Genomic DNA, 27,974 nt, shown 5'->3' on the forward strand with positions numbered 1-27,974 from the left:
GACCAGGTGCGTTCCGCGGCCCGCACCTGGCTCTTCAGTGAGCGGAGGTGGGTGGTGAACCAGGGGGAGGAGCGAGAGTAGGAGACAGTACAGGAAGTGATAGGGGCAAGAGTGTCAAGTGTGGAGGAGAGGGTGTTGTGGAGGAGGGTGAGAGCAGAAGAGGGGTCGGTGAGGGTTGAAGGCCAGAGGGAGAGGAGTTCAGAGGACTCCAAGGCAGCGGTTAGGGATTGAGGGGGTAACTTCTTCCAGGGGCGGTAGAAGATGGTGGTGGGTCTGGTGGAGGTGGGGAGGGGGGTGGAGGTGGTGAAGGAGATGAAGTGGTGGTCAGAGACGGCCTTGTCGGTGATAGTGACATCCGAGACACTGAGGCCCCGGGTGATCACCAAGTCGAGTGGGTGGCCGTGACTGTGAGTGGGGGAGTTGATGTGGAGGGAGAGGTTGAGCGAGGAGAGCAGGGAAGAGAAATCTGAGGAGATTGAGCAGGAGGGGGTGAAGTGCAGGTTAAAGTCGCCCAGGATGATGAGGCGATCAGAGCAGAGGCAGAGAGATGTGAGAAGTGTTGAGATATCAGAGATAAAGGTGGGAGAGGTTTTAGGGGGCCGGTAGAGGAGGAGGATTTTAAGTGAGAGGAAGGAGGGGTGGGAGAGGGTGAGGTGCTCAAAAGAGGGGAAAGAGCCAGAGGAGTAGGGGGATAGGGCAAGTGGTGTCCTTGAGATAAGGGCAACACCACCGCCACGGCGGTTGGGGCGAGGGATGTGGTGGGAGGTGTAGCCGGGTGGTGTGGCCTCCGTGAGGGGGAAGGTGTCGCCTGGGGTGAGCCAGGTTTCCGTTAAGGCCATGATATCAACGCTCTCATCAAGGATGAGATCGTTGATGACCAGGGCCTTGTTACAGAGGGAGCGGACGTTTTGTAGTCCGATGTGGATGGAGCGGTTGACAGAAGGGTGTGTGGGGAGGGAGGGGGTCCCGGTTGTGAGGCAGGGGTGGGGGAAATGGGGATAAGGGAGGAGAGGTTGGCTCCCCGGGTCTGTGTCCGGGGTGGCTAGCGAGTGTGGTGGGGAATGGGGCAGTCGGTGTGGCTGCTGCTGGACAGCCAACGCCGAGTGCCACAGTGAGCCCGATGGAGGATTCCCAGGCTGGAACAGAGGGAGGTTGTGGGAGGGTCAAGTGGGGATAGAAGGTGAGAGGGACGGAGAGAGAGGAGGAGAGAGCGGGAGAGATGCAGAAGGGGGAGGGTTTGGGGGGAGAGAGGAGGGAGGAGGGAGGGAGTGGGTGAGGGGGCTCGGGTCATAGCGGCAGCCATATTGCGCACGCGGGGACCGGGAGCGAGCGGTCAGGTGGATGGACACATTATCCCATGGGCTGGGGCAGCCAACCTAACAGTAGGGGAACCCGACTAAACCCCACTTTAATATTGCAGCCGAAGGACAGACACCTCCAGGCATGCAGCGTTGGAGAATTGCACTGCAGTGTGAGCCTGTACTATGACTTCAAGTTCCTATGTGTGCCTTGGATCCACATTTCTTCTTCAGACACAAATGTGCTTATAACTGAGCCAAACTGACACCAGTCCAGCCACAGTTAACAGAACAGCAAGTGTGATTGTGTTTCAAAGGTGCATTGACTTCACGAAAAAGTATTCAGCAAGCTTTCTTTGTTTGGAGAGTGGAATGAAAGAAAAGAGGTGTTGGGTGTGTTTTGGTTGTAATAAAAGAAACCAAGTACCAAGATGATTTTTTTTGACACCCTACACAAAAATAAATAATAAAGCTTACAATTTGATACAACTCCTTTCACTTCGGGAGAACATCTCAAAAGTCCTTCACAGGATATGCTGTAAAGTGTTGTGACTGTATATTTTGTAGATGAATGTGGCAACCAATTAGTAGAAGGCAATGTCCTGCAAATGGCCATGAAGTGAACAACCCATTTTACCTGGGCGAATTGTTGGCCAAGACACTTGGGCGAAAGTGAGAAACTCCCTTCTTTGTTCGATCAATGCCAAGGAATTTTCAATGTCCAATCGAACATATGGAACCTGAATGGGTTTCTCGGTTTAATATCTCATATGAAAGACAGCAACTTCAACAAATACACAGCCCTAAGATTACATTGGATTGTCAGCTTCGACTGTGAAGTCAAATTCCCATTATGGGGCTTGGATGCACAAGCTTCTGCCTCAGAGTGTGCTTGTGAACAAATTTAGAAAAGGGTTGTGAACTCTTTTTGATGAAGATACTGCCTTTTAGTAAAACAACCACATACTAAAGAAACAGAATATTTCATGGCTGTCTGTGAAACATTAATTTGCACAAATTAGTTGCTACGTTTGCCTATAAATACAGTCACTGCATTTCATAATAAATCCTGTGAAACACTTTGAGTGATTTGGTTGACGTGATAAAGTTCTACATCAAATGCAGGGATTATTATAACAAAGACTCAATATGCCTTTTGATGTGCACTCACTTATAATGGTGATATGTGGCCAACGGATGCCAGACATGGCAAAGGCATATTTTGAGATTATCAAAATTCCTTATGTTCCTGCTAATGGAGTTGACATTATTTCCAGTAATACACTGCCAAGTACATTGCTTGCAACAGTGGTAGCTTGATGTACACACAAGGGAGAAAGAGATGGGTGTGCGAGGGAGAATGGAGTGGGTGACGACTTATATGGAGTAAAATATCAGCATGGACTAGTTGGACTGAAGGGCCTGTTTCCATGCTGTACAATCTATGTAAATTTATGTGTGACCTGTATTCTTGGTATGATTATCCTGCGTTTTGCGGCTGTCATGAATTGTGACAAGGGAACTGTGCGTCTCAGTGTCTCTCCATCTGACATGATTATGTGTAACTGACTCAATGAACTTCTAAACTGAAGGTTTCTTGAAACTTCCAAAAAATATATTTTTTTACATTTGAAGAATAGCTGTAAAAGAATTAATACAATAATAATCCTTGCACTTAATAAGCACCTTCTATTTCGGGAGGATGTCGCAAAGCCTTAGAGAGGCTATGAGACACCCTCCCAACTAAGTAGTGACTGGGTATTTTGTTGGTGAATGATTATTGCAGCAGGAATATTTATCCAAATAAATGTCAAATAATTTTATTGGATTTAATGTTGATTTAAGATTAGCCACGAGATGGCAGTATAGGACAGATGTGATAAACTGAACAATATAACTTTATAGTGCCTTCTGTGTGGCGGAAGGACTAAACTCAGACACTTTGTGACATGTCAACAAACACCCTGATGTTCAGAGTCAAGTCAACCGAGTCTGAGGTTGACTCAACACCAGTTGTTAATCCAGTGCTTCATTGGAGGGGTTACCGCAACCAGATGTGTCCGCTGTGAAGCTGACTCTGTCTTCAAGCTGCTGAGTGTCAAGTCTTTGAGGGCTGGAGCAGACGTTCCCAGCAGACGTTCCCACTGTTAGGTCCCAGACTTCCCAAATGAGCCGAAGGAAACTTCACCAACTGCTTGTCCAGGACCCCGAAGCCATGGTGGATAACCATTTGGACACATGCCTTAAGCGCCACAAGTTTGACCTGCATTTGGACCATATTGTCCTTGAAGAGAGATCAGCACGACCAGAGCGGTGGGGCGGTGAAGCCATAGAATCCTCCCCCGGGGAAAATTAGAGCTCGAGTGGCAGAGATGAAGGGGTGGGGGAAATGACCATTAGATCATTGTGCGGGAGCCACCAAAAAGGGGGGTGGGGGGGGGAAAGAGAGGGGTAACCCCAAATCTTTTACATGGGAGGTGGGGGGGGGGAGAGGAACCTTGAGTCTTGCACACTTGTGGGGTGGGGGGTGGGGGGACCCTGAATACATGGGGTGGGATGCTCCTCGAGTCCTGCACACTTGGGGTGGGGGGGTGGGGGGGGGTCCTCTAAACTGGGTGGGTTGCTGGAGAGGGGACCCTGAGTCCTCCACAATGGGGGGGGGGGGGGGAGGGGGGAGCACTGGGTCCTCCAACAACAACTTGCATTTACATGGCGCCCCTCGCGCAGGATAGCGTCCCAGAGCACTTCGGGGCGTGTTCCTCCACACCGGGGTGGGAGGGGCGATGAGTCCTCCACACGGGAGGGGGCGCTGGCGGCAGAGCTGCGGGGAGGGGCGGGGCGGGGCGAGCGGAGGGGGCGGCAGTCTGGGCCGCGTGAGTCTTTGGCCGTTGCCCGGGATCACGTGAAGGAGCCTCATATGGGGCTGCGGCGGCGGCGGCGCTAAGTTTAGAGCCGAGCGCCATGGAGCCCGAGAGCCGGGGCCGCGAGTAGGGGGGGGACCCGTACACACACTCACACACACACACCGACAGGCACCACAACAACAACAACAGCCCCGACCTCACACATTCCCGGGGCCCGGCGGCAGCACCGCGGTGGCGGGTGGCATGTAGCCCCCGCACCCACACCGCCAGTCCGGCCTTTCACTGCGGGAGGTGACATTTCGGTTGGGCTTGACCCGGGTTTAAAGGGTTTAAAGGGTTTACCCCCCCCCCCCCCCACCCGCTCACATCTCGCGAGAGGCCCGGCTCTCAAGTAAAGTTCAACATGGCGACGTCTAATCTGTTAAAGGTAAGAGAGGCCCCGAGAGACGCTCACACCGACCGCGGTGTGACTGAGAGAGCCGGAGGCGGACTGAGAGGCAGGAGAGGGAGGCGCTGACCGACAATCTGAGGCACTGACTGAGACACTGACTGACAACCTGAGGCACTGACTGATAATCTGAGGCACTGACTGAGACACTGACTGACAACCTGAGGCACTGACTGATAATCTGAGGCGCTGACCAACAATCTGAGGCACTGACTGAGACACTGACCGATAATCTGAGGCACTGACCGACAATCTGAGGCACTGACTGACAATCTGAGGCACTGACAGACAATCTGAGGCACTGACTGAGACACTGACTGACAATCTGAGGCACTGACTGATAATCTGAGGCGCTGACCGACAATCTGAGGCGCTGACCGACAATCTGAGGCACTGACCGACAATCTGAGGCACTGACCGACAATCTGAGGCACTGACCGACAATCTGAGGCACTGACTGAGACACTGACTGACAATCTGAGATACTGACCAACAATCTGAGGCACTGACCGACAATCTGAGGCGCTGACCAACAATCTGAGGCACTGACCGACAATCTGAGGCGCTGACCAACAATCTGAGGCACTGACCGACAATCTGAGGCACTGACTGAGACACTGACTGACAACCTGAGATACTGACTGACAATCTGAGATACTGACCAACAATCTGAGGCACTGACAGACAATCTGAGGCACTGACCGACAATCTGAGGCACTGACTGAGACACTGACTGACAATCTGAGACACTGACTGACAATCTGAGACACTGACTGACAATCTGAGGCACTGACTGACAATCTGAGGCACTGACCGACAATCTGAGGCACTGACTGAGACACTGACTGACAATCTGAGACACTGACTGACAATCTGAGGCACTGACTGACAATCTGAGGCACTGACCGACAATCTGAGGCACTGACCGACAATCTGAGGCACTGACCGACAATCTGAGGCACTGACCGACAATCTGAGGCACTGACTGAGACACTGACTGACAATCTGAGGCACTGACTGATAATCTGAGGCACTGACTGATAATCTGAGGCACTGACTGGCAATCTGAGACACTGACTGAGACACTGACTGACAATCTGAGGCACTGACCGACAATCTGAGGCACTGACCGACAATCTGAGGCACTGACTGGCAATCTGAGACACTGACTGAGACACTGACTGGCAATCTGAGGCACTGACTGAGACACTGTCCGACAATCTGAGGCACTGACCGACAATCTGAGGCACTGACCGACAATCTGAGGCACTGACCGACAATCTGAGGCACTGACCGACAATCTGAGGCACTGACTGACAATCTGAGGCACTGACTGACAATCTGAGGCATTAACTGAGACACTGACCGACAATCTGAGGCACTGACTGAGACACTGGCAATCTGAGACACTGGGAGACTGGTTGAGAGTTTGAGATGCTGGGAGACTGACTGAGAGTCTGCCTGAGATACTGGCTGAGGGTCTGAGAGACTGGCTGATAGACTGGCTGAGAGTCTGATGGATTTACTGAGAGACTGAAAGGGATTGTCTGAGAGAGTGGCTGAAATACTGAGGGACTGGCTGAGAGTCTGACTGAGGGTCTGAGACACTGACTGTGGGACTAACTGTGGTTCTAACTGTGGGACTGACTGAGACACTGACTGAGTCTGAGAGACAGAGACAATCAGTTCAGTGTAGCATTAAACTTATCACTGGCAATTACAGTCGAACCTACCTGACCAGGTGACATTTTCCATCAGTGATAGAAGTTCTCTTAATCTAGTGAACAGTGTCAAATATCAAAAAGGAAACTTGCCATCATCTTCCTTTTCAAGCTTAGGACCAACTACTAAAATGTTTGCTAACTGTTCACAATTTTTCCTCTCTAGTTAAAACTGCTCTTGTAAAATATTAACCATTTAACTTCTGAGAAATATGGTTGAGCAAAAATCATTTTAAAAAAATACAAAAGACAATTTCTTTCAGGACTACAATAAAATATGAACTTGGTTCAAATAAGCTTGCATTTAATATAGAAAGTATTTTCGTATCTGCTTTTGTGTTAAGTAAAATTCTTAAAACTGATGCTTTCTATGAATAATGTTTATAAAGTTTAGCAATATTATATCAGTGTTGTGTTATGTGCCAATGATTTTAGGATGTATCCAACAGTTCTTTTTTGGTCAGCCAGGTGTCTGACATGCTGAACCACATCATTATGTTTAAGATTATCCAAAACAGTCTGGGGGTTCCACATTGGAAATTTCCCTGAGTCTGAAATGGTATGTGGACTCTTTGGAAGAAAGTACCCTGCTTATCTAATACCAGAGGATATTGAGCACAATTTGGGAAGATGGAGGGTGGAAGATTAACATTTTATAACATTTAATCAAAACACACAATACACAAGTGTAAAGATAAGGCATAAAAATGTAAACACAAAAAGAGAGATTGGCAGGTTGACTTGAGAACCCCATAGTATACATTGGGGTACTGCTGGAGTTTAACCAGTCAAAGGCATGTGGTTTGCCATTGAGAGGACTCTTTAGGAACATAGAAACAGGAGAAGGCCATTCAGCGCATCAAGCCTGTCCCACCATTTTCCACGATCATGGCTGATCTGCAGCTCAATTTCATCTCCCTGCCCTCTCTCCATAGCCCTTGATACCCCTGTCGATCAAGTATTTATCTGCAGTATTTGCCTTTAAAATGTTTCAATTGACTGCTCCATTGTGCTCTGGGGAACTGAATTCCACCCTCTGCGTGACAATATGTTTCCTTATTTCATTTCTAAATGGGTTAGCAACAACAACAAATTGCATTTATATAGTGCCTATCAAGTTAGAGTGATGTCCCAAGTCATAGGACAGTAAGCATTTGCAGCTGAGCTGGGGGGCAGGGTGAATGTAGTAATAATAATAATCTTTGCATTTGAATGTAGGCATAGTCAAAGAGTTACGTCTTCAGGCGCGATCTGAAGTTGGGATAGGAGGGGTCAAGGCGAAGGAAGAGAGGAAACGTGTTCCAGAGTTTTGGGGCATAGTAGCTTAAAGCGTAGCCACCAATGGAACAGAGAGCACGAGGGACAAGCAAGAGGCTGGAGTAAGTTGAGTGGAGGCAGTGGGTTGGGGAGTAACAACAACAAGATTACATTTGTGTAGCGCATTTCACGTCGGGAGGACGTCCCAAGGCGCTGAACAGTGTCCAGCATTTCAGACCCGAACTGGGGTAGGGGAGGGGAAGGGGGGTGGCCAATGGCATGGTTGAAGAGGAGGGTCTTGAGGCGGGACTTGAAGGAGGCTAAGGAGGGGGCGAGGCGGAGTGATTGGGGATGGAATTCCAGAGGTTGGGGGCAGAGTGGCTGAAGGCTCTCCCACCAATGGTGGGGCGGGTGGGTCGGGGGACGTGGAGCAGGCCAGAGCCGGCTGAGCAGAGGGAGTGGGTGGGTTGGTAGGGGGTTAGGAGGTCTCAGAAGTTGGGTGGAGCGAGGTCACGTGGGGCTTCGTAGGTGAGGACCAGGATCTTGAACTGTATCCTCTGAAGGATAGGGAGCCAATGGAGTCGGGCGAGAATGGAGGAGATAGGGTCACGGAGTTTGGTGTGGGAGAGGACACGGGCTGCAGAGTCCTGGATTATCTGCAGCCTGTGGAGGGAGGAGTTGGGAAGGCCAACAAACAGGGCGTTTGCATAGTCGAGCCTGGAGGTGATGAAGGCATGAACAAGAGTTCCAGCGGCCTGAGGGGTGAGGTGGTGGCGGAGTCAGGCGATGTTACGGAGGTTGTAGGTAAGCAGGTTGTAGAGGTAGGGCAGTGCCAGGACATGAAGGGAGTTGAAACAAGTGTGACAATCTTGAAATCGATCCATTCAATGAGCCAGTGGAGCTTGGCTAGAATTGATGTGATGGGGGTTCGTAGTTTAGTGCAGCTGAGTATGTGTTTGGCGGAGTTTTGGATTAGATGGATTTGTGGTTAGTGGAGCTCGGGAGACCGGGGAGGTTGGAGTTAATGAACGCATGGACGAGGGGGTCTGACTGCATCTGGGGTAAGGTACGGTCGGAGGCGGGAAATGTGGTGGAAGTGGAAGAAAGTAGTCAGGGACCAGATATGGGGTAAGAAGGACAGCTGTGGGTTGAACCAGATGCCTAGATTCGGTGAGTGAGTGATAGGCTGGGGAGGTTGAGGAGGTCAAAACCGCAGGACAGATGTTCTTAGCAGGAGCTGAGTGGGAAGAATCCCTGCTTCCAGTAACTGGTCTGCCCTTCCAAGTCCTGCTGATGAGGCTGGCTGGGCTGTCATCAGCAGTACCTGGAATACTGCAGACCCAACTTGCTCAGGAACCAGACAACCGAGACCACCAAAGAAGATTGACTGAATTCTGAATTCTTTGTTATAACATGTCGCCTTGTAGTCAGCTACAAGGCTGGAATTTTAGGAACCTCTGATTACCCCCTAATGTTAATGCTTGCATTTGATATAGTGCCCTATCATGTCTTTGAGACGTCTCAAAGCACTTCACAGAGTATACTTTAAAGTTTAGTGACTGTATATTTCATGGGTGAAACCCAGCAGCCAATTGCGCACAGCAGTGTCCCACAAACATTGTGGATTGAGTGACCAAATTTTTTTTTGGAGGGATTATTACTCTCAGAAAAGCGATCCACCAACTAACAACCAGGTTCCTACTTACTGCTAGGTAAACAGAGGCGTGTGGAGTCAGGAAACTTGCCCAGTGAACTTTGATAGTAATTTTATTCAATGTACCGCAATGCGACCTTGCATTGGTCTTGGAATTTAGGTGAGAAACCCTTACTAATTGAGATTTGGTGCCCTTGAAAATAAATTGATGCAGATTATCATTATTAGGACGATTAAATTATGTGCATTTTAATTCACTTCACTTAATTATTTCTTTCACTCATTATTTACCCTGAATTTAATAATTATTCTTGCAGATATGTACTTTATTGATAAAAGTATATTTTTAACATTTTTATGAACTTTTACTTGAATTGCTTTTTTAAAATTTGCATTTCAACTAAAATATAGTGAAATTAAGCAATGCAGTTACACAGTTTTTCTATATGATCTTTACGGATTATGTTTCTGGAATGGAAACACAAAAATATTGCTTATGTGGCCTGTGGACGCTTCTGAAATCCATCCATCATTCGGCCCTCAGCAGCCAAAATTTTGACCACCCTGGTCTGTTATTATAAAACTGCTGTGCAAGAGTTTTGCCCACAAAAATACAGTCACTTCACTTTACAGTATGTCCTGTGAAGCGCTTTGAGATGCCTCAACGACATGATAAGGTGCTATATCAAATGCAAGGATTATTATTATATCAAATGCAACGATTATTATTATAACTTTATGTCTTATCCTGTGTCTTTATTCTTTGAATTCACTGTTTCAAATGTGGCTTTTGACTCACACAATTTAATTTTGAACAGGAGCAGGGCAAAGGCCAGGAATATTTTAACTTTCATGCTCTCTTACAGACTGCCATTAAAACTGAAATCACTGCACAATTCTGCTAGGTTTTTTCTGTAGTTGACCTTGGATTGCAGGTGACCAACCTGTTTTCTTTAAAGTGCAGGCTCCATCACAGATTCTTCAGATCATGCCTTCTGTCATTGCCTTATCTGTGCTCAGCTAACGCGGACCCAAATTTTTTTAGTGATAATACATGTGCTCCCTGTGAACATATGTAATTAATCCAAATATAGGTTACTAGTACAGTAGTCTTCTTTTTGAAGGTCCCTGAAGTTTCTGCCTCTACTACTGCATTTGAGAGCTCTCCCAAGTACTGTACTATTTTGAAAACTTGCTATACTTTCTTGGTTTAATCTGAAGTGGCTTCTTTTTTGTTGATCCAAATTTTTTTTTGTTTCCATCAATCTATTAGTTCTGAATTACAAACAAATCCCTTAGTACTTTTGCCAAGTAGTTTTCTGTAAAGTGAGGTTTTTTTTTGTTTCTGTAGTGCAAACCTGGCTTCCCCCCTTCCCATCACCTCTACTCCCCTGTGTGTAATGTGGTATGGTCTTTACATTATACACCACTCAAATAGGAGTCATAACTCTAGGTTGATATCACTCTAGCCTCTAATTGAGAAGGTTGTGTTTAATTTCTGTGTTGGGGGTTTTAAACTGATGGTCTAGCATGACATTCCAGTGCAGTGTTGGAGGAGCACTGTCTGCATCAGAGGTGCAGTTCTTCACATGAGCTGTTTAACCAAGGTGCCATCTGCCTGTACACTTTCCCTTGGCACTCTTCGAAAATAGAGATAATTTTCTCTGGTGTCCTGGCCAGGAGAAATTGGATATTCACCTCCTGGCTGTTTATGGACATTGCTGTGCATAAATTTGCTGCTGCATTTGCCTTCAAATACAGCCATTGCGCTTTACAGAAAACTCTGTCAAGAAAAGTGCTTTTAGATATTTTGGTGTGATAAGGCACTAGTTGAAAAATGATTCACACCTAAAATGCTTATAAATTGCTTTCTAAAGAGACTGAGGTGGAATTCAATTGAGGCGAAAGCAATTATTTAAAATAGTTCAAAATGGATGGACCTGAATGATCCAAAGGTATTTGAATGTGGTGATTTAAGATACTTAAAATGCAAGAATAGTAATTACAATGTGGGGAGGGGTGATCTCAATTGAAACTGAAATGCTGGAAATCCACAGCTGGTCATTTGGGTGAGAATATCCTTTGTCATAGAATTTTACAACACAGAAGGAGGCCATTCGGCCCATCGTGCCTGTGCCAGCTCTTAGAAAGAGTTATTCAATTAGTCCCATTCCCCCGCTCTTTTCCCATGGCCTTGCAAATCTTTCCTTTCCAAATATATATCCTTTTGAAAGTTATTATTGAATCTGCTTCCACCACCCTTTCAGGCAGTTCATTCCAGAACATAACAATTCGCTGCTTAAAAAAATTCTCATCTCCCATTGTCATGTCTGATGGGCACCAAAAATGTTAACCATTTTCAGAGGTGCATTTCCAGTTTTACTTCAGATTTCCAGCATTCAGTTTGGTTTTAATTTTTTAAGTAAAATACAAGTTACAAAAACTTTGTAAATAAAATCTCAAACAAAAATAGTGTAATGTAAATGTAAACACTAGATTTTATTTCTGTTGACTTGTATTTAATGATGTTTCCAGCTGAGTTTTAAGTTTCCCTATCAAAACCGCCTTCTCTAAATGCAAGCATTTTAGAAAGCTGTATTATAGCATAGGAATTTTGCCAAACATTGAAGCTTAAAGTAGCCCAAATCCACATTAATCGTATGTTTGGGCAGTGTCACTGTCACACAGCTGCTAACAGCAATGACTTACATCTATACAGAACCTTCTACACACAAAATAAGGTCTCAAAGTGCTGGACAACTGAGTTTGAAAATAGAGATTTAAAGATGATGGTTTAAAGAGTTAAAGCGATGGCTGAAGAAATATTTTTAGAGAGAAAGGTTAAAATGCAAAGTGGTTTGTAATATAAGTTAATGACTGAGTATTTCAATCAGTGAAAATACTATTCAGTATCAACCCATAGTTGAGGGATACTGTAACTGGATGACTTGTTAACATGCATAACTGGCAATTTTATGATTTAGTTCAAAGGTTTTTTTGGTCAGCCGGGTGTCGGACATATGCTGAAAGCCATCACCATACTTAAGAGTATCCAAACTAAAACTGAGATTTCAATGCATCCCACTTACAAGTGGAAATTCCAGAGGTAGATTATTGGAATGGAATGCACACTCTTTCCTTGGAGGGAAGCATCCTGCTTATCTAATTCCAGAAATATTAGGTGCAGGTTGGCAAGAGATAAGGCTTGGGGACCGCAGAGTGTGCATTGGGATACTGCTGGAGACCAACCAGCCCAAACCACGTAGCTTGCCATTAATATCACTGTCTGTCAAGCTTTCCCGTTGCTTGTCCAACTAGGACCACCTTACCCGTTAGGACTTTGGCTTGCAGGGTTAACAGGAGCTGAGCGGGATGATTCCCTGCCCCCAGTGACTGGTCTGCCCTTCCAAGTCCTGCCGATGAGCCAGGCTGGTTGTGCTGTCATCGGCAGTGCCCTGGAGAGACGCATCCTGCTTGTGGAATACTGCAGACCCGTCTGGCTCAAGAACCAGACTACCAAGACTGTCATACAGAGTTAGAAGGGTAAAGTGAAAGAACAAAGAATTGAGATTAGAGCAGTAAACTGCAGTGGATGATGAGTTCGCATTATTTTAGAATCGATAAGGCGAATAGCCTCCTCCAAGGGTTTCCTGTGATCCAGGGAGAGAGTGTGCATACCATTCCAACAATCTATCTCTGGTATTTCTAGGAGAAGGTTGGCTGCATGGAAATCCCTTCTTGGTTTGGATACTCTTAAGCACGGTGATGGGTTTTTGTATGTGTCAGTCACCTGGCCGAGCAAAAAAAATTAACAGGAACAAAAAAAAGTTGACTTATAATCCTTGCATTTGATATAGCGCTTTTCACGTCGGAAGGACGTCCCAAAGCGCTTCACAGAACACACTGTAAAGTGAATTGACTGTAAATTTGTGGGCGAACGCGGCAGCCAATTGCGCACAGCAATGTCCCACAAACAGTGGTAGATTGAAAATGACCAATTTATTATTGTTTTTGGTTTTGGAGGGATTATTATTAGGCTCTGTGTGGAGTAAGGAAACTTGCCCAAGGTTTCGCCCTCTGCCTGGAATTGAACTCAGGTCTCTCGCTTGCAAAGCGAGTGCTCTAACCACTGAGCTACAGGACTCCACTTCTGAGAGAACCTAGTAATTTTCTCCTTTACAAGCCCACCCATTTGACTCATTACCTACGTTAGAAAATGATGCTTAATTTAGGATTTTAAAGATATTTATTCCTGAAGCTTCCACAAATTCCCTTGCGCCATTAGAAAGATTCAGGGTTTGTTTGCATGTGGTCTGTAAAGCTTCAGTCAGTTTACAGCACACTCATTACTGCAGCTGCCTGTAATGAATAGGATAGCAGCTGTGAGCAAAGTTGAATGGGATGCGTACTGCTCCTCACACCTGTTGCTTAAATTCTCCATGAACAATACAGTGCAACAGAATATCTGTCTGTAATGCTCAAAGTGAAAATCTGAAGGTCAGCCTGTGAGAATTCCTCTGGTATGTTTGCAGTTCACGATGGAACTGAAAGATGCAGCCATTGGCAAGAGTTCTGCAGTTTCATAAAAATTTCTGTGTCCATGTCAGTGCTCTATAACCGATTTATGTTGTGGGCTGTTAAAACTTATAATACTTTATGATTATATGACATGTTAAAGGGATTTTTTTCCAAATAGAAACAGCTCATCTACATTGTTCAAGGTCAGGAAGGGGAGCATTGGCTCAGACTTGTATTATCTCAGGTGGTTAATGAACTGTTCATTCTAAATTTCCGTATACTTGTTCACGACTCCACAAAATGAGAGAGATGTGGTGTGCAACTTGAAATAATTTTTGAAACTATCTCTAAGGGATTGTAAAGGTGTATTTCTGTGGGTTGTTTTCCTTACCCCTGATTTAAGCTATGTGGCCACCTTTCTCTAATGCCCTGGCTAAGATTCCTCTCACTGAGCACAGATTAGAGATCTAACTTGCGACCTTTCAGATCTGTATGGCTCAGGTTCAAAGTATATAGTGAGTTGCAATTCATTGGTGAGTTTACAAGATTATACAACAATAACAACAACAACTTGCACTAATATAGTGCCCCCCCCCCCCCATGGAGAATAGCGTCGCAGAGCACTTAGAAACATTGGCCTTGACCAGCATGTTGGGCTATGACATTGCAACTATAACAACAACAATTTGCATTTATATAACACCCTTTACGCAGGGTAGTGTCCCGAAGAGCTTGACAGTGGTGGAGTCTGACAACGAGCTAGAGGGAGGGCGGAGGTGACTAAGCATGATCAAAAAGGAAGGTCTTTAGGCGGGATTTGGAAATGGTTCTGATCAGGTAATGGATGTGGGGTAGAAAGGAAAGCTGGGAATCAAACCTGATGCCTAAGTTATGCACGGGTTCGGTGAGTCTGAGGTAGAGCCTAGGGAGGCTGAGGAGTTCAGACCCGCTGGAGAGAAGCCGTTGATGGATGCCAAAAAGTATGGCTTCAGTCTTGCCAAAATTCAGCTGCAGGAAATTTGCGTTGATCCAGGCGTTGATGTCCATCAAACAAGCTGACAGGACATCAGTGGACTGGGAGTCGCAACTGGAGGAGGAGAAGTAGATTTTGATGTCATCTGTATACATGTTGACCCCATGTCTGCAGATGACATTGCCGAGAGGGAGCATGTAGATGAGGAAAAGAAGGGGGCCAAGGATCACCGGGCAGGGGCAGAAGGGAAAACCATTCGCGAGATGTATAGTTGGCAGTTTGTTAAGTAGTACTTTGCATTTGATATTGGTGGCTTAGCATGCTGTCAAGGCATCTCAAAGTGCTTTACAGGACGCATTGTAAAGTGGAATGACTGTATTTTGTCATAACCCCAGAGCTCACTCACGTGAGGATTCCTTATTAAAGTATAGAATCACAGAAATAAACAGCACAGAAGGAGACCATTCAGCCCATTGTGTCTGTGCCAACTCTTTGAAAAAAGCTATCTAATTGAATCCCACTCCCCTGCGCTCTCCCCATAGCCCTGCAAACTTGTCCTCCCCAAATAATTATCTACTTCTTTCTTAAAGGTTGTTATCGAATTGGCTCCCGCCATCTTTTCAGGCAATGCATTCCAGATCCGATCTGTGTGAAAAAATTTCTCCTCATCTCCCCTCTGTTTATTTTAACAACTATTTTAAATTGGTGTCCTCGGGTTACCGACCCACCCACAAGTGGAAATAGGTTCTCCTTGTTCACCCTATCATATCCCCTCATAATTTTGAAAACTTCTATTAAGTCTCCTCTTAACCTCCTCTGCTCCAAGGAGAATAATCCTAGCTTCTCTAACCTCTCCTGATAACTGAAGTCCCTCATTCCTGGTACCATCCTGGTAAATCTCCTTTGCACCCTCTCCAATGCCTTGACATCCTTCCTAAAGTGTGGTGTCAGAACTGAACACAGTACTCCAGCTGAGTCCTAACCAGCGTTTTATAAGAGTATAAAGTCATTTTAAAAGATCTCCTTTTTCTTACTTCTCAGTAGGATGTATGCCTATCTTTTCTTAAAGCTAGTATGTGACTTGATATGGATTCTGCAACAATTACATTTATATATTGTTGTTGCAGGTTTTATTGTCAAATGAATGTTTTGGTGTTTTGGTATGCCTCCAGGCCTTGAAACAAACTCTTGTTAGAAGGTTGTGCCTGAATGAGTGTCTTTACTCTATGGTAATTCACAACATATCCCATGGTATCCAGTGTTTTTCTTATTTCTTGTTAGTATTCTTGTTTCTGCATGTGCCGATTAAACCACTAAACAGTTGATATGAAGAGGGGTTATAAAGTTGTTTCAGTAACCTGGGTGTGAGGAAATTTTAACTCCTGAGGGGTGGGTGTCTGTAATTTAGGGAATTTAGAGAAATTGGCATTGTGGATGAAAAGGTGATTTGATTAAGAAATTTTAAGTAATGAAAGGTGCATATTTTGGAATCCTTTTCTTGCCATTGATACCATTATTTTGCATCAATTTCTTTCAGAATAAAGGCTCCCTCCAGTTTGAAGACAAATGGGATCTGATGCGCCCTATTGTTCTAAAGCTGTTACGACAGGAATCTGTAACAAAGCAGCAGTGGTTTGACTTATTTTCGTAAGTATATCAATTATTTATATCCAATTAAATGTAAAAACATGATTCTGTGAATCTATTTTGTGTAAATCATTAAAAAAAACTTGCATCAGATCTTGCAATGCTAACCTCTTGTAAAATCAAAAGAATCAATAGCTGGGTGTGCAATTGCACATGTTCAGATGTTAACTTTAATTGATCTCCCCTTTTTACTTCCCACAACCCTTTACTTAGACTCAATTCTCACTCCCCGCCCTACCCATGCCACTTAAGTGGCCGAGTTTTCAGATTCTATGGCCTAACCTCTGGTGATCCTTCCCTCTGCCTCTCCGTCTCGACACCTTTCTATTGGATTTCACGTCCCACCGTAATACCTCTTTGATCACGCCTATGGTCACTTCCCCCACCTTAGCATCCATCCCCACTACTCTAAAGCACTCTGAGAGATTATTCTATGTAAAGGGAACTATATAGATGCTCGTTGTTGTTGGTTGATGAAGATTTTGTTGATGGTTTGATGTTTGATGTTTTCCTTCAGTAATTGGCTCAACTGGCCATTTTTCATGGGAGTCCTATCATTAGGAGAGGACATCATATTTAAAATCCATCTTGTGCTTACCTGATGTCCACATATGTGCACTTTGCAGCTACACCTTAGAACCCTGCCTGGCCTTTTCTCCTTTTTTCCATTCCTCCTTTGCCCAATGGCCTTGAGGCCATTTGAGTGCCCCAGTTAACTCAGCAAATACAGATTTTTCAACTTGCGAGCTTTTGATTTGTATGCTTAGTGCTAAATAAAACCAAAGAGGTAATACTTAACCTGTATAAATCATTAGATAAACTGAAGTTACAGATTATTGGGTCTAGTTTTAGTCACCCTATTTCAGGAAAACTTTTGGGCCATGGAGAGGATATTTATTAAGATGATACTAGTGACGAATGGTTTGTTCTATGAGCAGCGATGAGAGGAACTGGTCCTTTTTTCAGTGGAACAAAAAGGTTGAGGAAAGATCTGATAGAGGTCTTTAAAGGTAGCAGGTATTTTCATAGAGCAGTTGGGGACAAATTATTTCCGCTGGTCATTGGGTCTATGATTAAACAGGGTCTGTTTAAAAATAATCCTAGCATTTGATACACATCATTTGTCTCAAAGAGCTTTTCATGATGTACCGTAAAATGTGAAACTAAAAGTTGTCGGTGAATTTAAGAGCGTTAGCAAGGGAGCAAGGGGTTTAGAGAATTTTTTTCACATAAATTGTTGGAATGTTTTTATTCCTTGCCAGTGCAGTGATTAAAGTAGGATCCATATTAGCTTTCAAGAAGGAACTGGATAAATATCTTAAAAAGGAATAATTTGCAAGAAAATGAGGAAAAGGAAGGTAAATGGGATTGAATGGATTGCTCTTTCAAAGGGCTACCAATAATGATTTACATTTGTATAGCGCCTTTCACATCGGAAGGATGTTTCAAAGCATTTCACACAGCTGACTGGAAGCCTGAATGGAGAGGTAATCAAAAGTGCAATTGAAACAATAGGTATTTAAGGTGGGAAGGAGGAGGTAAGGCAGGATAGTGTTTGCTGAGTTGAAGGAGTGGCCAGGGTTACAAAGGTAAAGTGTGGAGAGGCTCAGAGGGATTTGAAAATGAGGTTGCAACAGACTGAAGTCTATACACAATGGGCCGAATGGCCCTCTGTGCTGTAAATTTCAACGGTTCTAACTTGAGAGGTGTCTTTACCTTACGTGAGAATTCAGAGAGCAATCTATATAAATATATTCTGTCAGAATTGTGTATACTGAACAGTTACAAATTCAAATATGAGTTAAACTTGAAATACCTGATTTTTTTGTATTTAAAAGCCTGATGACTTTTTTTAAAAGTCATTATGATGTAGATGTGTTTTAATCGATTGGCACTGGTGTTAACACCTTTCGTGTGTACAGAGCATTCTGTTGTTTAGGCAGTCTTTAAAAGCTTGTTTTTTTCTGTTTCAAAGGGATGTTCATGCTGTTTGTTTGTGGGATGATAAGGGCCCAGCAAAAATCCATCAGGCTCTGAAAGAAGATATTCTTGATTTTATCAAACAAGCTCAAGCTGTAAGTCCATCTATTTTTAAAGCATGTTTCATGCATATTAAATACACTCATGCTAACGGCTGTAATGTTCATCAGTCTTCGTTTTGCTGAGTGTCTTGCTATAATGATGCCTAGTTAAAGATGCAAGAGTAATAATTGGACTAGCAACAAGGACAGCAAAATTCCAGTGTTATTGGGGTGACAGGTTTCTTGTGTTTTTATTTTCTATATTAACATTTAAAAAAAGTTAGAAATCTGTGGTATGTCAGGCTTCAAGAATAAACCACAATTTTAACAAATGTAAAACACTTGAATTCTGTGTGTTATTTTTGCTTTTACCAACTAATCTAAGATATCCTATATTTTCTAACTACAGTACAATAAGGTTAAAACATTCTGCTTATCGTCAACCTCCAGGCTGGATTTTCAACCATTCACAATCTTGGGTTTTGATGATTGAGATCACATCCAGTTGCGACAAGGTCAATCCTGTTTTTCCATGATAGGTCAGGAAGATAGCTCCTAAGGAAGTCTCCTCGTCAGTATCAGCAGACAAGCAAACTTGTCCATGTCACATGGAAAGTTAACTTAATTGGCTGTGTTTGTCCACCTCTTCCAAATTACAAACTGGGTTCACACATGAAATGAATACATCCAAACCAGATGCATCTCAATGTTCCTAACAGGAAAAAATCTTTTAGTGATCCCATCACAATAACTAACCTTCCACCACATATGGCAAGTCAGACAACCTTAAGTTGTGAGAGACATATTAAAATTTGATTGAATGCAAGAGCAGATTGATATAGTGAGTTAGGAAAGGTGGTTGTTTCTTTTGAACCTGGTATTCAATTGATCAATCCTGAAAAGGTGTAGGGCTAGGGGACTCACTGATTTTTAACCTTGTGTACCCAAGTGCTTTCCTGACTGAACTACCCAGGATGGTTCATCATGGTGGAAAATGTTAGCACTTGTAAATTGAACATTTTCCTGAAATTGAACATTTTTGGATTTCAGATGCCCAGAGGTACTGAGAGGTCAGGTACAGCACAAATATAGGCAGCGTACAACTGCTGCTGCTCTCCCCACAATGAGCCTGAAATCCAACACAGCAAAATGATTCCCAACACCCTATAATGACATTTTTTGGTGTCATGTATGAGTGATATTCAATTTGTACTGAATTAAATGTGCTTTGGTTCTGAGGGACTGAGCCAACAGATAGACTGCTCAAAGAAGTTGTGGAACATTTATGCTTGCAGTTGTCTGCTCAGTAATAATAATAATAATAATCCTTGCATTTGATATAGCGCTTTTCACGTCGGGAGGACGTCCCAAAGCGCTTCACAGAACACACTGTAAAGTGAATTGACTGTATATTTGTGGGCGAACGCGGCAGCCAATTGCTTGTAAAGTAAACTTGTAAGAGGACGCAATTTTAAATATGTACTGTAAAAACTATTCAAAAATGTCTCTGAAGAATTTAGGTCAACTTGTTTTATTTTGGATCAAGGTGAAATGGACCATTTATTTCCCTGTGAAGCTCGTCATTCATACTATGATTTTCAGTGCCTTAAAATATTTCAAGTTGGTTTGCTCTACATGTTTTGTTTTGCAGAGGGTGTTGAGTCACCAAGATGATACTGCGTTACTGAAGGCTTACATTGCAGAGTGGCGGAAATTCTTCACACAATGTGATATCTTGCCCAAACCCTTCTGCCAGTTAGAGATTACATTAATGGGCAAACAGGGCAGTAATAAGAAATCCAATGTAGAAGACAGTATTGTGAGAAAGGTAGGCTGCAATATATCAACATTTCCTTGTTATTCAAAAAGTGTTCCAAAAGGGGAAATAAATCTCTTTTTTTCTGTTTCTTCAAATGATAATTGGAAAACATAAGTATAATCTATTAGTTTTTTATGTAGCAAAATATTTAAAGGAATTTTAGGTATCTTTTTGGAAATCAGATTTTTTGTGAATTGTTTTGTTTTAAATAAAATGCTTAATAGTTATTATCAATCCAGGTTTGTTTGCATTGTCATTTTTTTTAAAAGGAATTTTCCAAACACAACATAAAACTATTAAAAAGATCTAGTGGTACTAGAATCTTATAAAATCAACAGCTAATAGCTGCCAATTCTTTATAAAACACTGAATGAATTAATACAGTAAAAATGAGCAATAATGTATATATAATTTTGAATGAAGCAGAACGATGTCCAGTTCTGGGAACATGCTGCAGAAGGGAGGTAATTAGCGTCTCCTTGGGCCTGAACCGGCTCCAAGGTGACGTGCTTGGCAATGGAATGTTAGAATTAATTCTATGGTCTGGTTCATGCCAGGCGGGTCCACAAGGCACTATCGTTGGTAGATGCGTCAGCAAATCTTGGCAGGACTCGGAGGGGCATGGGGATAGGGATTCTTCCCACCCAGTTAACCCTGCAAGTCAAAGTCCTAATGAGCATGGTGGTACTGGTTGGACAAGCAACATGAAGAATGCCAAACAATCCTCCCATTGGCAAATTATGTGATTTTAGTTGGTTAAATTCCAGAAGTACCTTATGTACACTTTTGTATCCCTTAGCCTTAGCTCAGGATACATACTCGGGAGAGTATGCACTTCCAAATGCAGGGAAATTTCCATGCCGATAATGCCTATAGTGATAATTATATGTACTTTTGTTTGATATGTGGAACTCTGTCTGGTATGGATATTCCTGACGATGGATTTCTGCAGGTGTCAGACACACCTGACCAAATAAAATGGTGCAGTCTGTGAAGTTCAAATTAGAGTTTCCAAGTTGGCAGTAATCTGTTGCCAATGACATTGTCTGAAGGTTTGAAATAATATTATTCTTTCAATATTTTCAGCTTATGCTCGACACCTGGAATGAGTCCATCTTCTCAAATATTAAGAATCGTCTGCAAGATAGTGCAATGAAGCTAGTTCACGCCGAAAGACTAGGAGAAGCCTTTGACTCACAGCTAGTAATTGGAGTCCGAGAATCGTACGGTAAGACTATTATTGTACATAAGGTACTCTACCTTTGTTGAAGTTATCGTTGCAAAAACAATTTATGACCTGATTGAACTAATCTTAACTATCATCATAATAAAATTATTATTATCATATAGAAGCCGTGAAAAGCGCTATATCAAATGCAAGGATTATTATTATTACATATAGAATCATGAACGTGGTTACCGAGAGCTAAGTAATAATTTACATATGCTTTTGTTTCATACCACTTGTAATGTCATGAGATAATCTTTTGCTGAGACTAAGCATAAAAATGATGCACTTATGATCATTTTCTAATTATAGAACCATTTCTGTTCGAAAACTTGTTTGAAGAAAATACTCTAAACTTATATCACATAATGATAGAGATACGAAAAACTGGACATTCAGAACAAGTTGCTCAGCATCTGAAGGCAAGGTAGGTCAGTGGCTGAAAGGTTTTCAGCTGCTGATCAACGTGCTGCTGCCTCAAACTAATAATCATAATATTTGCATTTGATATAGAGCCATTCAATTAGGAGATGTTTCAAACTGCTTATCAGGATTAACTGTAAGTGACTAGATTTTGCAGACAAATGCAAGAGCCAATTTGCGCAATACCTCACAAACAAACATGTTACAAACTACACTGGAACGATAACTATTTGTTGTATGTTATTGGTTATCTTTTTGTTTATTATGATGAAGGATGGTATTACTGTTAAATGCAGGATTTTCCATTTTTAAATTGCCAGAGTCAGTATAGTGGATTTTAGCTCAGTTACAGTACATCCAATCTGCAACAGCAACTTGCATTTATATAGGGCCCCCTCCTGTACGGTAGCGTCTTGGAGCACTGAATGATGCATCTCCAAACCCCCCTCTCTTCTAAATTGCTGAGAAAAAGAAATGCACAAAAGTTCATTAAATAGGTTTTTGTGCAGCTTTCTTTAAGTGGCTGTAAATTTGTGTGGCATTATGACTCGTTTTTAACTATGGACCAGTGTACATTATGACCTATCTAATCAATTTGCAAGGGTGTTTATTCCATTATTCCAGACTTGTTCGAGTAAGCAATCAACTTAAGCTTTTTAGAAAAAATTAAACTGCAATATTTTATCTTTTTGAAAAACAAATGTGTTTTCACAGATGATGCAACCACATTTGTCTCATCTAGTTTGTAGATACTATATTCTGCTTAACGGGGATAAATAATAGTAATAGATTGCTCACAATCCAGGCAAGAAAGGTGTATTCTCTACGTTATCCAGTCTCTTGTAAGGTAGGTATTAAAACATGGAGGAGCACTTTGTTTTCTAAGTTTGTATACATGAAATAAATATTTTATACACAATTACAGCAGGCTGTTTATAAAGCCTGACATAATAGACACAATTTAACTGCATAAATTAACTTTACGCAAGACTTATTATTTTCTTAAAGTCAGAATTTCTGTAGTATTTATCTTAACCTTTGTAGAGTTCTCTTATCACGTTTACGAAAACACAAACGGAATCTCTCAGCTACAGTTGATGGGAAATCCAAGCGTGTTTGAACCATAGCAAAACTACAAACATTGAGATTACCACTAGTTTAAAAGGCTGAAGGTAGATTATTGATGCATTCCGTGAAGTGTTTTAACGTGAACTCAAAATAAGTTTATAGTAAAGCTAGCATAAGAACAAGGCTTTGTAAATTACTGGGATTTTAGTCACTGAATACAATTTCACAATAAATTAGACTGAATATCTCAATCCTAAATACAAAGCAATCTCATCAGTCTATGTATTTTTGTTCCTTTTAATTACAGTTAATCTGTGTTCCAATCCAGAGGACAAGCTTCAGATTTATCGTGATAATTTTGAAAAGGCTTATTTGGATTCAACTGAGAGGTTCTATAGGACACAAGCACCATCTTACTTGCAGCAAAATGGTGTACAAAATTACATGAAATATGTAAGTTGTATATTTCACAAAGTAATAATAGTCTTTGAGAAAATGCTTGAAAACAATGTTGCAATGCTTTAGTTTTAATATAATGTGATTATTATATAAAATCTTGTACTCTCCTGAAAATTGAATTGCAATTATATGGGTAGAAATTCCACCTGGGTCCAGATTTAGTCTATTAATAGAGCATTTCAGAGCATCCAGAATTGGTCAAATTCTTAAATGCAGTCTTCAATTTTGAAAGTGGTTTTCTGTAATTTAGAACAGTAGAAATTTACAGCACAGAAGAAAGCCTTTCAGCCTATTATATCTGTGCTGGCTCTTTTGAGCAATCCTTTCAGTCCCATTTACATGCCCTTTATGCATGCCCCTGTTTACCTTATACTTGATTTAAATACAGAAAATGGGTTTCAAAGTTAAAATTGATATGCTACATAAATGAGTAAGTCTGGTCCCAGGTGGAACAGTATGATGATTTTCATCCCCAAATGCCTTATTTTTGCACAAGAATTAATGTGTTAAAGTAGTTTATGGTCCATCATTTGTATCAACTGTAAAGGATATTTGTGAATTGTATTAAATGCAAGTGGATCCCTCCCAACAGGCAGATGCTAAATTAAAAGAGGAAGAGAAGAGGGCGCTTCGATATTTAGAAACCAGGCGAGAATGTAACTCTGTTCAGGCTGTAAGTATATCTTTGAAAAAGTTTGACTTTTGTTCATTGATTTGCTTGCCCTTCCAATATCTTCTCTTAGACTTCTTGGGATTTTTCTGGGTGAGAGAGAATGCAATCTCCTCACAGACTTCTGCCATTGTTCAATATCCAGCAACTATAAGGAGGGTGTAAAGTAATGCACTCAAAGTACTAGGTTTGGTGTAGCATTTTCAATTGATATAACCAAAAATGGGATTGTTGTGTGCACATTAGAAGTGTGAATCCATGCTCAAGCAAATATTGGTAAAGGGAATAAGGGATATGGGAATAGGGCGGATAAATGGAATTAGGTTAGAAGATCAGCCATGATCTTATTAAATGGCGGGGGCAGGCTCGAGGGGCCGAATGGCCTACTCCTGCTCCTATTTCTTATATGTTCTTATATATTCAAGTTTAGGAAGTTTATTTTATCATAGAATATAGTTACTTGTAACTGCTTCATTTAAACTTAGGTTTTAAAAACAAAATTTCTGAACATATAGGATTGCAAAGGACCATGGTAGATTGCAAAGTTCAAACGATACCGTGCGATAACCACATCATTGACCTACCAATCCTGTCTTAAGTTAAACACTTTACTGCACCACTCCAGTTACTGGGTTTCTCATTGGGAATTGTAGTCTTTGCATTAGCACAGAGAGAGATTAGACAATATCCTTTCCCAGGACTCTTACTTTCATACACCCAACATGAGACCAATGAATATCAGTTCTTTATTTTGTCATTTTTTTCATCCACAAGTAGGCAGTTTTGCACTGTTTCCGAGATGGATAATTTTGGTTAAACTCCCCCCCGGACTGCAGTGAATAATTTATTATAAAGGAAGTTTAATTTGGTAATTCTTACTTTGATCGCTTGTAGATTTTTAACGTTTTAAGCAATAACATTTCACTGGCAAGAGAATCCTTTATGACTACTTGATGAATAGATGACTACTTTATGGCAATTGTTAATAGTCCCTGTGTTTAATATAGTACCTTATCGTTGCTAAAATGTCTGAAAGTGCTTTGCAGTATTTACTGCAAAATGGCTGTGTATTTTGCCCCAGTTACTCCCCTGTCTCAAAAAAACACACCAGCCCACTTCGCTCGATCCAACCCATCATCCTGGAGTCTCTCCAGCTTAGGATCTGTTTGACTGTGCTGTCAGTCACCTTTACACACGCACCCCCACCCCCCGCAGCTCAGCTCTATTATCTGTGTGAACCGCTTTGAGGCGTCCTCCCAATGTAAATTTGAATTGCAATGGAGTTATGTTAAAGGAGGAATGCAGTATCACAATACAAAATTACATTGTATAGCACCTTTCAGGTCGGGAGGATGTCCCAAGGCACTGAGATTTGGACCCAAACTGAGGATCGGGAAGGGTGGCCAAAGGTTTGGTCGAAGGGGAGGATTTTGAGACATGCCTTGAGCAACAACAAAATTACATTTATAGAGCGCCTTTCACTTCGGGAGGACATCTCAAAGCGCTGAACAGTCAGGTGTCGGGGCCCGAGCATGGGGGAGGGGTGGTGCAGGGGTGAGGGAAGGCAAAGAGGTGGGAGGGCGACCAAAGGCACAATCGAAGAGAAGGGTCTTGAGACTGGCCTTGAAGGAGGCAAGGGAGGAAGCGAGGTGAAGGGACCGTGGGATGGAGTTCCAAAAGGTGGAGGCAGAAAGGTGAAGGTGGGACGGGCGAGTGGGGGATGTGGAGCAGACCATAGCCTGCTAAGTGGAGGGAGCGGACAGGTTGATATGGGGTCAGCAGGTTGCAGAGGTAGAGAGGAGCAAAGCCGTGTGCAGGGCCTTGAGGATAAGGATTTTGAATCCTATCCTCCGGGGGAACGAGAGCCAATGGAGCCGGGTAAGGGTGGTAGTGATGGGGTCACGGAGCCTGTTGCAGGAGAGAACATGAGCTGCAGAGTTCTGGATGATCAGCAGTTTGTGAAGGGAAGAGTTCGGAAGGCCGACAAGCAGGAAATTGGCGTAGTTGAGCCTAGATGTGATGAATACATGGATGATGGTTTTGGCGACATGAGGGATGAGGTAGTAGTGGAGCTGGGCAATCCTGCGGAGGTGGGGGAAGGCAGAGTAGGTCATGGCATGGATGTGGGGTAGAAAGGACAGTTGAAGGTCAAACAAGACCCCAAGTTTCTGGACTGGCTCGGTGAGATGGAATGTGCATCCCTGGAAGGTGATGCTGTCGATGCCTAAGGTATGGAGGCGGGAGACAAGGTGGGGGAGGGTCGGGCGGGGGGCGCGGTAAATAATGAGAATTTTGAGAGAAAGGTTGGAGGGATGATAAAAGGTAAGGTACTCAAAGGAGGGAAAGTTCCGGAGGAGTAAGGGGATAGGCCGAGTGGGGATCGGGAGATGAGAGCCACACCACCACCGTGGCGGTTAGGTTGTGGGGTATGATGGAAGTTATAGCCGGGTGGTGTGGCCTCGGTCAGGGGAAGGTGTTACTTGGAGTGATCCAGGTTTTGGTGATGGCGAGGATGTCGATGTTCTACTTGACAATGAGGTCTTGGATGATGAGCGTTTTGCTGGAGAGGGAGCAGACATATTGTAGGCCGATACGGAGAGAACAGCTGGTGGTGGAGGAATGGGAGAGACCGGGGTGGGGGGGAGTGGGAGGATTGACAGGGAGGGTGGGGATGTGGATAAGGTAGAAGAGGTTGGCCCCGGGGTCAGAGATCAATGGGTTTGCAGCGGAGGTGGAGGATGAGGCCGTGAGGGTGGCTGCTGTTGGACCGCCAGCGGCGTCTACTCTGGTGGGTGCGTCTGAGGATTCGCAGGCTGGAGCAGAGGGAGGCTGTGGGACGGTCAAGCAGTAATAGGAGGCGGGGAGGGCGGTGGGAGAGTAGGATTGAGCAGGAGTAATGGAGGGTAGAGAACGGGTGGGAGCAGCTCGGGTCGATGGCAGCAACAAAAATGTGCATGCCGAGACTAAGATGGGGGTGGGGGAGCAGTGTGGCATGGTGAGCCCGCTGGAGCAGTAGTCCTAGTGACTCCAGGCTCAAATGTTGCAGGTGGAAGTCACGTCACGCGGCAGGTGACTGGTGATTGGTTGGTTCGGCCGGAGAGTCTAAAATGGCCGTATTGGTACCTGGACCAGCCAAGGCCACGGATCCCACGCTGGCTCCGCCCACCACCAGTAGCCTCGGTCCCCTCAGTAGATCTGGTTGCCGCTGGGGGCATCGGACCCCACACCGGTGTTGTCCTTGAGCCCTGTTCCAGGCACCAGTCACCGGTGTAGACTTTGGGCCCCATTCCAGGGAGCGCTTCGTCTGTAGACTTTGAGCCTTATTCCAGACTCGCCATTCGCAGGAGGCCATGAGCCCAAAAGCTCCAGGCTCCCCGCACCGCTCCAGTCACACTCCGTTGTTCCCACTTGTCTGGATTCCAAAAACAGTTGTTTTCCCCCTGTTTTGGCAATCCTGATTGGCCGGATCCTCATGGTGCCAGCCGTGGTTTTTGAGGTTTTTTTTGCGTGGTAATGTTCAAAATTCCTAAGTGTTGTATAAGTAGTATCATTTAGTCTTGACTAATAAAGTACACAAACGCTGGTAAGATCTCTGCTCACTACAGGTCTTTCCATTTCAGCTAATGGAATGCTGTGTGAATGCTCTGGTGACGTCGTTTAAGGAAACCATTCTTGCTGAATGCCCAGGCATGATCAAACGAAATGAGACAGATAGTGAGTAAAATTATATCCCTCTGTATTCCTACAAATTTAAGTCTCTTTCAACTTAAAACTTGAACACTTGCTCTGTTGGATTTATTTTACAGATTCACTTTTTCACTTGGCTTTGTATATTTCCTGATTATACTTACTGTATTACCCCACTTAAACAAATGGACAAATTGGCTAGACTGTGGTCTGGTAAAG

The 27,974-nt window shown here is 43.4% G+C and overlaps 1 protein-coding gene across 1 annotated transcript in view; it reads left to right on the forward strand.

The window, feature by feature from the left end:
* Positions 1-4,531: 4,531 nt before the first annotated feature.
* Positions 4,532-27,974, forward strand: part of LOC103186531 (cullin-5) — a 38,863-nt gene continuing 15,420 nt past the window's right edge. Inside the window, exons 1-8 of the mRNA XM_042334310.1 lie at positions 4,532-4,589; positions 16,271-16,380; positions 18,356-18,455; positions 20,053-20,229; positions 21,307-21,448; positions 23,247-23,392; positions 23,991-24,071; positions 27,689-27,782. Coding sequence (XP_042190244.1) covers positions 4,566-4,589; positions 16,271-16,380; positions 18,356-18,455; positions 20,053-20,229; positions 21,307-21,448; positions 23,247-23,392; positions 23,991-24,071; positions 27,689-27,782 — 874 coding nt within the window. The 5' untranslated portion in view covers positions 4,532-4,565. The remainder of the gene's footprint in view (positions 4,590-16,270; positions 16,381-18,355; positions 18,456-20,052; positions 20,230-21,306; positions 21,449-23,246; positions 23,393-23,990; positions 24,072-27,688; positions 27,783-27,974) is intronic.

Source organism: Callorhinchus milii, unplaced genomic scaffold (assembly GCF_018977255.1).
Source record: "Callorhinchus milii isolate IMCB2004 unplaced genomic scaffold, IMCB_Cmil_1.0 Scaffold4, whole genome shotgun sequence".
Taxonomy (NCBI): Eukaryota; Metazoa; Chordata; class Chondrichthyes; order Chimaeriformes; family Callorhinchidae; genus Callorhinchus; species Callorhinchus milii.